The sequence below is a fragment of the Amblyomma maculatum genome, chromosome 6 (assembly GCF_055883805.1).
Source record: "Amblyomma maculatum isolate TAMU_Amacu chromosome 6, ASM5588380v1, whole genome shotgun sequence".
NCBI lineage: Eukaryota > Metazoa > Arthropoda > Arachnida > Ixodida > Ixodidae > Amblyomma > Amblyomma maculatum.
Genome location: NC_139349.1, coordinates 67,073,645 through 67,084,121, shown reverse-complemented (window position 1 = coordinate 67,084,121; position 10,477 = coordinate 67,073,645). Strand labels below are relative to the sequence as shown.

The window sequence follows — 10,477 nt, the reverse complement described above, 5'->3', positions numbered from 1 at the left end:
GGGTAACGTGATATAGGGTAACGGGGTCATGTGTTGGGTCGACATTCTCGTGCTCTTCACACGAAGATAGCAACACGAGGATGATGTAGAGCCATTTTTCACTCGCAAACCTACGTTGAAAGCGTCGTCCCTAAAGAGTTCTGAAACGGTGATAGTGTCAAATATGGGCTACCTGTTCGCTCAGCAAGAGGGAACAGGCAGCAGTGTAATTGCATTAAAAGAAATCATGACTTTGTATACCATAAAAGTCGACTGAGTCTTCGTGCCTTTTTTTTTTTTTTTTTTTTGTTGTTCAGAAGAGCCGCATTATATTGTGCCAAAAACGCCGGCTGCCCCTGTATGTCGTTTTTCTGAAGAGCCAGTCGCTAACGAACGGAACAGTTAGCAAGCAATAACAAAACCTTGGAGAGAAAGAAAAGCGGAAAATCATTTCGTATCAAGCATGAACTAAATATTTACGATGATGGTGTCCAGAATCTGATGAAACCGGCACAGTTTATTCCTTGGCTACCTGACTAAACCCAAGCCCCAACCTCAATGATTTAATAGGTGGTAGTCATTGGATGACACCATAGAATCGGGAATTCTAATGTGAATTAGTTTCCTGCGCTTCCTGTATGATGTAAACAAAGCAGGCAGGTACGAAATACGTGTTGCATAGTATCCAGATTGATCTAGACCCCATCTGGATTCAAAACTTTTCCGTCTCGCTGGTGAAGGAATCAAATAACGATTTTCTTTTCTTCCTTTATTACTTTCATCTAGTTTTTTCCCTTAGAGGAAAAACTAGTCTTACATGTTCATCACCCTTTCTCGCAGATAACGCAATGCATGCTTAAATTGATTCAGGAATGTCCAATACCGCGCCCTATTTAAGGTTCGGTGGCAATTCCAGTCATTTATTGCAAAAATGTGCCAGCCTAAGACTATTAAACAATAGCACGTATGTCACCATACGTTAACAGCCCACCTTCTGCACGCGCCTTGTCTGCGCCCCTCCTGTTTCTTACCCCCTGCGCAGAGTTATGCTCAAGGGTAACACTGCGCAGGGGAGTAAAAATCAAACAATCCCCCCTTCTGCTCTGTACATCCCTTTAGATCCCTTGAAGCTTTCCTATTGATGTCTCAATGTTTAAAAGAGCTTAGAAGGATTACGCGCACAATACCAATCATATTTTATCGATTGTATTAAATTTTCAGAATACATACCAAGATTGTAATTTAACACGTCTTGTAGCTGAATGAAGAAATGCAAATGGTGCGGCTAGTGTTACCCTAGCGTACAAACTCGACCACACTTTGTTATGCTTTGTGCGTAGGAATTTCTTTCGGGCCATTTCTTTTTTATTCAAGCGCTTTACAGACACCGGAAAACTCTCAAAACAAAGGTGCGATTCGGGCGAAAATCTCGAGTCCAAACATATCTGGCCGCTTCTTGTAGTACCTTTGCTGCAGATTGCAAATTTGCATGTCGTTCCAAAAACTTGACATAAGAAAAAGACAGAAGAGGACCCCGATAAAGGAACTGCTTTATTACAAGAAAAAATATAATGAGTCGCACTCGGCATAAGAATCACGCGAACAAAGACATTGTCAGCGACAAAGGAAACACGAAGACAACAAATGAAACTGCGACCACGAGAGGAGAAAATGCTAGCTGATGTGTGCAGTATACTTGTGAACCTGATTTCTCTTTCGGTGATGCAAGAATCAATACATCCAGTTGTTTCTGGGTATCGTCTGTATTTTGTCGGCAGAAGATAACACTTTTTGCGTTTTGGATTTCGGGCTGTGCTTATCCTGTTCGTGCTTATTTTTACGCTGATAGCACATTTCGAAACAAAAAGATGAAGCGCATTTGACATGTGCTATGAAGGAGGGGGAAGGGGGGGGGGGGGGTGGGGGGGGGGCATGTGGGAAAAAAATTGTTTTGAGTGAAGTCGCTTAATCCATTTTAGTGAAAGTTGCATATGTAGACGTGTGAGGGCGTGCATTGCTCCATCCTTTATAAGACTGACACGTGAATGCGTCGCTAGGCTCAACTGCAATTATTTTCTCGAGAAAACACACTGCACATACTTTCCATCGCAATAACATATATGATTTATGGGTAAAGCGAGAATGAGCAGATGTTACATACTGTGTAATGCACATTGAAGGTGACCACTTTCACTGCTAGCCTATTCGAATTGTACTGCTTGAACATGATACATTTATAACAACCCAACGAAGAAGACTTGGTGGTTGCTAGTCGAAAGATTGCTCTACCCTGATGTGTCATGTTTGATACGGACTAACGAACCGTCATGGCAGGGAAAAAAGGTTATCAGTTTGCTTCACCGGAGCGAGCGTGACAACCATCAAATCACACTATAGGTTCTACTTTATTGTGAAGAGGAAAATTGCGGTATTAGTAAAAAAAAAAATGGAATTGTCAAGACAAAAAAAGCGACCCTCGCGCAAAATAAATGGAGAGGACAGGTATACAAGGATACAACAGATATTAGTAGAAAATTGTAAACTAGTAGTATGGTTTGAGCACAACTATACAATCGAAACGTGGTATATGTCTGCGAAAAGATCCTTTACAAAGGTGGAACTTTCCTCTTAGTTTTACACGTTTAAAGTGAGGGGAAGATGAATGATGTGCTTTATGTTTAGCGAAATATAGATTCGTGCATGTGTACACAATGCGCAGAAACATACTTCCAATCAGATCACAGTATACGCACATTTGCATGTCCAAAAAGTGTGTGGTTTGTTATGAATATTTGAGGTCCCGATTGGAGCTAAAACCGAAAGCGATCAATATTCGCTTTTTCACATCCTTCGAAACACTTGCATATGCAGCGCACTGGTTTTGAGATCTCTAATCACTTCAGTACTCCTTAAACTTTCGCAAAGGAAAAATAGAATTAACTGCACATACGTGCAAAGCAGTCTTTGACATCCGCACCGAGAAACACCTCCGTATCGGTTTAAATAAGGCAAAAATGCATTACCCCCGTTGCGGGGCCGCTATTACAGGCGCCACAGATCGTTGAAAGACACTATAGCTGTCAGAGCTTTTGGATAATGCCAGTTGCGAGACCGCGCTTCAAAAAGTGTCCGGAGTATGGATACATTTTTCGGGTGCTTATGACTTGTCACGCCATCTAAAAGCGGTCAATAAGAGCTTTTTGCTGTTGCCGTCATTGCCTTTTAGAAATCGCTTTTTTCTCTCCTCTTTTCCATCTCAATTAAACGCACAGTTGATATCTTTAAGAAGGTTTACTGCTGCAAGTCTTCAACTAACTTTATTTTCCATGGTGGTTTTGAGTTTATCAACAATCTGAAAGTTTGCAATTTAGTTGCAGTTTTCTTAATGGCTGCGGGTGGCGTCACCATTTGTATGCACCCGAATTCTGAGCAATCAAAACCGCTGTTTTTTTATTCATGGGCCCTATGGGAAGTTTCGCAACTGGTAGTATTGAAGAACTCGGTATAGCTGTGGTACTTGGACTTCGGGTAAATGCTGGCAGTTCACAGATGTGCCTGCCATACAACATGACAACGAATGACCTTCAGTGATCTGATTGTAATGGTTTTCTAATCGACGGAACGACCTTTGCGAATTCAGTAGACGTTCCTGCCTTCTGGTACAGTTACGTGAGGAGTTAATCATTCCTGGCTGTCAGATGAAAACAAGGTAAAGCACGATTTATAGAATGAGCATATAATTTGCATCACAAAATTAAAAGGCATGCAGAGGCTGAGCCAGTCAACTCCAGAAATTAAACAGTTTGCATATGAGACATTAATTAGGCACATTCTTGAATACTGATCTACTATATGGGATCCATACATCCAGTGCAACATCCAGTAAAGAATCAGGAAAAAATTCGTGAGATTGGTATTCAATTCCTACTGCTGGCACACATCCTCTAGCATGCTTGTCAAATAGGTGCACCTAGAATCTTTACAAATCAGACGATATAGGGACAGGTTGAAGTTCGTGTATTTACTGTACCGTAACAATTTAGGAATAGATAAAATATATGTGCATTGAATCAGTCATCAGACATCCAACACGATCACATCATTAAAAAAAATAAAAATAAAAATTTGCAGAACCAATGCATTTAAATATTCACATTACCACAAGCGTTCTGAGAATTGAACTCCAGGTACAGTCGAAAGCTTCTAGGTCAAGTAATTTTGTGGCGTGCTTAAGGAAATCTCGAACTGCGCAGTGGCTAATATCCTGTATACTTTTTTCCGCTTCTGGCGTTACCATGTTCTACTCTTTTTATTTTACAGCCGTGGTGTACAATGTTCTGATTATTTTCCATTTTTCCACGCGCATCACATGTTGAGAATGTCTTACATCGCATTTATACTGTGTTCCGTTCGAATCTTTTTGTGTCGCGGATTCCGGCCTAAGGTCCTGAATAAGACGAGCAGTATCTTTAAATAAATCTCCGGAAAGCGAGAGAAATATCATCCCGTGTGTCGTGCTCTTGAGGAGCTGACAGCACGAGCAAGAATATCACGCTCGTTTTGGATAACGGATGTTAAAAAAATTGAGTGTGACCACTAAATATAGCCCTGCAGTCAAGATGCAGAGGGCTATCGGACTAAAAGCGTTCTAACGGCGAGTTGTTGATCAGTTGGCTATCGACCAACCATATGGTAGCCGCGCCCTCGCTAGCTCTGCGGTACGGCAACAGCCCGAGACGGACTTGGTTCCAGGTTCGATCCACGAACCGGGACAAATTTTGTTTCAAGTTTCTCTGAAAGCCGTATTGCTTTATTTTACAGCTGCGTAGCTCCGCTTGAGTAGGTTCTAATGAACAAATGCTCCTTTACATACAGTTCACCAATGTGTAGATGTGTGCTAAAAGAAGAAACCCTGAAACCTCATGCCCCATTTGAATAAAACACTCTATAATTGTGTAATATATAATGCTTAACCACTTCAGAAAAGTTTCCCACAATCTCACAGTGTTAAGGTCAGCTTTGACAAGAAATAGCGTGAAACTAATTCGGAACAACTATCGTTCTGGAATCTACACATTTCTCATCTCTATGCAATCAGAGTCCAAAAATTAAACAAAAAACAAAAAAAAAAACTTGCTATACAGAAACAGGAGCTACTAATTTCAGCCATATGAGGTTTCGTAAATTCAGGAAACCCTACGAATCTTGATTATGACGTCTTGCATTGCAATGTTGTTATATTGAACATTTCCAAGACAAGCCAGTACAGACCGCATGAACTCAATAAACTACTAAGGTTAATTCTAAGACCAGACACGTTCCCTGTTACAAGTGGATAAGCTAGTATATCAGATAGTTTGAATTAAGCAGAGACGCGTTAGTGAGGAGGGATACAGATTACCCGGCCGGCGCTTCAGATGCCCATTGATATATGTTATTTTTTTCCCCATCGCTGCAGGTTATTTCAGTCTCCTCTGCTGTTAGAAACGAAGTGATAAGAAAACACTGTAATCAGCTAACCCGAGAAATACTAGAAGCGGCTCGAATCGCGAGCTTAGATGACGCTTGTGTTAGTAGTGCTTCAGTGGCGTTAACTGCGAATGAAAAAAGGGTTTTGAAGACAAGGCATTGACGTCGCTGTTGTCACCCTCAATTGCAGAAAGCATGCATCTATTTACGTGAACGTTATTATGTCTTTTTCTGTTGGTTGTGCTCGGCGTACATATTTTCACTGGTCAAGCAATAAAGGATCTGTTGAAAGTCAGCGTTCATTTCTGTCCTTCCTACGCCCCCGTCCTTTTTTGCGCTTCCTGCGCACTCATGGATTACCAACTCACCTAAGCGCCTGTTTTATCCTAGAAACGTTTGTTCTCTTGGCGAGAAGTGGTTAGTCAAAGAGCTAAGGAGACTATCTTGCTGAGCTTGACTGAAAAGGATGCGTTTTTGTCGGTTCTAGTGGCCCGCTGCTGCCCTCGTCCGCCGTCCGCAACATTTCCTGAAGCTTTAGTTGCCCTGTACCTCTATAGATGGCGATGCATGCCTCATTGCCGTAACCCGTCCTATGCGCCGAGCATTTAGACTCGGGGCCACGCTGACGCCACAATTAAAATAGAACAAAACGAAAACGCTGGCGCAGCCATACTGGTTAGTTTCGCTTTTCCTGGTTATTTAAGGTGGCTGAAACAAGTTTAGTCGGTTAAGTGGCTTACAAGTTAGGAGCACTATGTAGTACTAGAAGTAGGAAATGTGAAAGTGCGAAAATGTACAATAGTTTATGGCTAGTTCCGGCTAGTAATGACGCAGAGTATTCTTTAGCGTTTTTTTTTTTTTTTTCTAGTTAGGAGCGGTAAGTGTGAGTGGAGTGACTGCAACTCGATGTGTTCTGTAGGTTTAGCAAAGTGACTTTGGTATTTTTAGGAATACCCGACGCAAAGGAATCGCAAATCTGTGCTATGCAACTGGGCGATAATGCTAACGATTTTTCGCCGCATAATGTGGATTAAGCGCACCAGTAATTCTCTGTCCTTGCAATTTCCCTACCTTCTTCTATGGATGCTTTTTATTTCTTGATAGACAGAAAGCAAGAGTTGCTAAAACAAAAATTTCCGGCTGATATTATTACGGGTGTACTTGAACTATATAGGAAGCCATCTGACATCAGCTTTGTGATCAGCTGAAAAGAATGGTGGTAGTCTAGCATTTATCGACATTGTCGCTACGGAAGAGTGTGGCACAAGGCTAATACGGCATGCAAAGACCTGAACTTCATGAGGCCGCAATACCTGGAAGCAGGAAATATCACGGTGTACGTCTATTGTTCCAGCGCAGCCTGCACCTGGAGCCAGAAGAGGTTGCTCAGGGCCTCGCTCGAGTCGACGGGCGGCAGCTGGACGTATGTTCGAGACTTGATTAAGTAAACCAGCATGGAGCTCATCTCAGACTCATCCACGTCGTTCTTCCGTATGAAAACCATCCCGTCGTGGCGATCGTTCTCGAAAAGCCGATGCTGCGCCAGGCTCAGCTCGAACATGCACCAGCGACTGCGGCAGAACTCACGGCTGATTACGAACAACGACACGCGGCTCTGCGTTATGGCACGACAAATGTTTTCGGTGATCGGGAGACCTGGAATGAAGTCCCGCTCGGCCACGCAGAGTCGGAATTTCATGGGAGCTGACTCGAGCTTTGGAAGCAGAACGTCTCGCACCCACTCGGCGTCCGATGCGTGGTACGAGAGGAAGCCGTCCCAAAGAAAGCGTCCAGCGTGCGTATGTCTTCGGTATCCTTTGATGACGACCTTGAGGTATAGCAGGCCATACATGCAGTACCAACGGTTCCTGTAAACAATGTAGGCGACTACGGAGGAGACCATGATAGAAAGGAGCACAGGAATGCCGTAAATTCTGTAGTGGTCGGGTGGGGCACAGTCATTTTCATTCCAGGGTACCTCGAGAACGAGCCATCCCTCGTGCTCGTCTGGTTCCTTGCAGAACAAACAGCTCTTACACTGCATGGGGTGCTTGTGCAGCAGAGAGAGCAGGTTTTCAAGCTGGCAACTCGAACAGTCCCACGGATTCCAGCTGACGTTCACATAGCTGACGTGGCTGATGTCGTGGAGCATGTCGTCGCTTATTCTGGATAGCACGTTGTGCTCTAAGAGGAGAGTTTTTAGATTGCCCATACGAGCGAACAGTGGTGGCTTCCACTTTGAAATGCGATTGTACACCAGGTTTAGCTGCTCGATAGGCACATACTCCACTGTACCAAGTTGTAGTTCTTTAATCTCGTTTTGAGAAAGTATGAGCCTTCGCAATGAAATCAAATTTGAAAATATTTGAGGACCTTCGAATTGCGCAATCCGGTTTCTATTGAGGTCCAGAAAAAGAAGGTTTTTGAGGCCTTTCACATTTTCGCCGTCCAAAGATTTGATCTTATTTCCAGGCATATGGAGATTACTGAGGTTTCCGAGGCAAATAAATGGAGAACCGGAGAGTTGTGTTATGTGACAGTTGTCTATTTCAAGGCTCCTGAGGAACGGAAATCCACAGAAGGCACGATCTGGCAATGAGCTCAGGTTGGTTCCGCTCAGAATCAGCCTCTGAACGCTGCTGTTCTCTTCACAGCTTCCGGGACAGTATTGAAATTCCGTGTCACGGGGCACATCCGTATTCGACATGTCGAGCGTGTCTAGCCGTGTTAAGGAAAATATTGCCGCCGGAATGCCGGGTAGTTTCGTGCCTATTAACGATGCATGCCTTAAATCTGGGATCACGTCGAACGCAAGCGGATGCACCTTCTTTATGGGTGTCTGGAAAAACTCGAGGCTGTCAAGCTTCCTAAGGTGCGGTATCTCGCCTTCTCCGATGCTGTCAAAGTTGCATTTATAGAATAAGAAGTGCCTTATTGGAGTGATGGCGACGTCCCAGAACAGTTCTTTCGGAATCTTCTTTACTGTGTCTGAAAACGTGATGTTCACTGCATCAGTTTCGGCCGAATAAATATTCCAGTATTTGACGAATGTCACTATTATATTCAAATACCGCCCAGATGTAAACTTGTGCCGATAGCGGTCGACGAATCCGTAAACGTCAAAATTGCAGCTTCCGTCATTTCTAGTCCCGTTGCAGATTGCGGCGGCGACCTGCGGCGGCTTGCCAAAATTGGTCTGGAATGTCATCTGACGAATGTATATGAGCAGAGAGTAAATGTTGAATGGTCCGAAAATGCTGTCCTCATTCGTCAGGAACATGTCGTACTGTTGAGCCATTTCCGGAGGAAAGTTGTCCCACTTTTTAATCTTGACGGACCGGAGCGACAGGCAGACGGTGCCATCGTTCGGAGTCATCCGGTCCACCGGTGTGTCGGACACGAGATGCTGTTCCATTGTCAGCGTCTCTGGGTCGGCAGGGATGAACTTCTGCCGAAGCGGTAACCCGACGAGGATGTTACAAATGGCGTTGACATATCCATCTTCAATGGTCACTTTACAGTGTTGAAAGTGCTGGAGCAATGTTGTCTGGTGAGTGATCTGGGTGCAGTTCAGAGACGTGCTCAGGCCGCAAGCTGTCGTCACAGTCAACAAAAGTAAAACACCAGTTTTGATGCCCATCTTGACCCTGAAACAAAAGATTGTGGCCCTGGAACAAATTTCTTGACTTTGTGCATTTACTTCCTAGCTCCCTTTTCACTGTTAATATAACGACTTTTTCAAGAATCTTTTTACATAAGTGTCTCTGAAGACATCAGCTTGTTTGGAGCTGTAACTGCAAAACTTTTCGCTTCACCAGAGCTTAGCCGTTTGCAGTATATGGCGATTTCTTTCAACGAACAAATTATTGGTCACTGAAATCTGAGAATGGCGCCAATCTTCCGAGACACAATAGTGAATGCGATAGTCGGTATATCCCTTGCTGAGCAAAGCCACTATTATCAGAAGCAGAAAAATCCACACTCGAAAGGGAAATTTCGGAAGCAGCAAGTATTTGCCAGCTGTGGCGCTACGTGTGTGCAAGTGAGCCTTCTAAAGATCTTTTAGATGAGAAGGGCCGTTTCTTAAACAACCAGTGACGTTCGTGTTATTACGCTTATTATTTTTTTTTTTTGTGATTTATCAATGCCCTCTCCTGTGCATATGACGAACGATCAATTTGGTTTTGTTTTTTTATTTGTAACGCGCAGGTGCCCCTTTTGTGTGCTGTTCTAATAAACCCGTTACTTGCTAGTTAGTTACCGCTCTTCCTGCTGTCCACGTCGGGTTTTACGTCCTGTCTGAAGTCATAATTCTTTTTTTTTTCTCCTACATAAGTAAAGGCCTACAGGCTACATCTAGTAGCGCCAGTCAGTTAAATTGAACATTCGATACCACAGATTAGCCAAAATTGGTAGTGGCATAAGCCTGACTTTTTTCGCATGTCTGACCACTAAAACGCCATGGCCAGGATTCCAAACGTCGTTATGGTGCCATAACAATCCCACACGGGGTAATTATGAAACTTCACTGGCCTGGTTCTTTCGAGATTATGCTCAATGTCCCTTATTAGCGGTCAACAGTAGCAACTTGCGAGTAACATGCCTGCCTATGAAGCGGCAAGAAAGCGGCACTGAAAACCGTCTCTATAGCGTGAAACATGCGCACCTTTCTGCAGCAACGCTTGCAATGCCGTGCGGCGATGCGTGTGCTGGAGCGGGCTTCCTTTCGAAACGCGGTGCGAGCGAGCCGCGGCGCAGTCTGCACGCTAAAAGAAGTTTAAATAAAAGCAGAGCCATTTATCGCGCGTAGAAAGGAAAAGGAAGCTGCCTCGGAAGGGAGACGGAACGCTCCGAATACAAGGCTGCGTGCCTACAAACAAACAATGATGGTGGAAATAGCAGCGAAGAAGAGGACGTAAGATCGCGGATGCTGCTTTCCGGGCAGTTATCAACGCGTTGCCTCAGGATGGGCAGATGGAACACCAGGGACTCCGGAATCGAAAGGGGGGGGACGGTAGGCCTGCTACGA

General features: G+C 44.0%; 1 protein-coding gene across 1 annotated transcript; it reads right to left on the bottom strand.

Moving 5' to 3' along the window:
- Window positions 1-1,895: 1,895 nt before the first annotated feature.
- LOC146185928 (toll-like receptor 2 type-1) lies at window positions 1,896-10,207 on the bottom strand. The gene is made up of 2 exons (XM_084606858.1): window positions 10,115-10,207; window positions 1,896-9,095 (listed from the first exon to the last, which is right to left on the bottom strand). Exon 2 carries the CDS (start codon window positions 9,086-9,088, stop codon window positions 6,791-6,793), a length of 2,298 nt encoding a protein of 765 aa, XP_084462984.1. The 5' UTR covers window positions 9,089-9,095; window positions 10,115-10,207; the 3' UTR covers window positions 1,896-6,790.
- Window positions 10,208-10,477: the final 270 nt, after the last annotated feature.

What these genes read in the sequence shown, in the direction of transcription:
- LOC146185928 (XM_084606858.1), bottom strand. Translation starts at nt 9,088, where the DNA reads ATGGGCATCAAAACTGGTGTTTTACTTTTGTTGACTGTGACGACAGCT.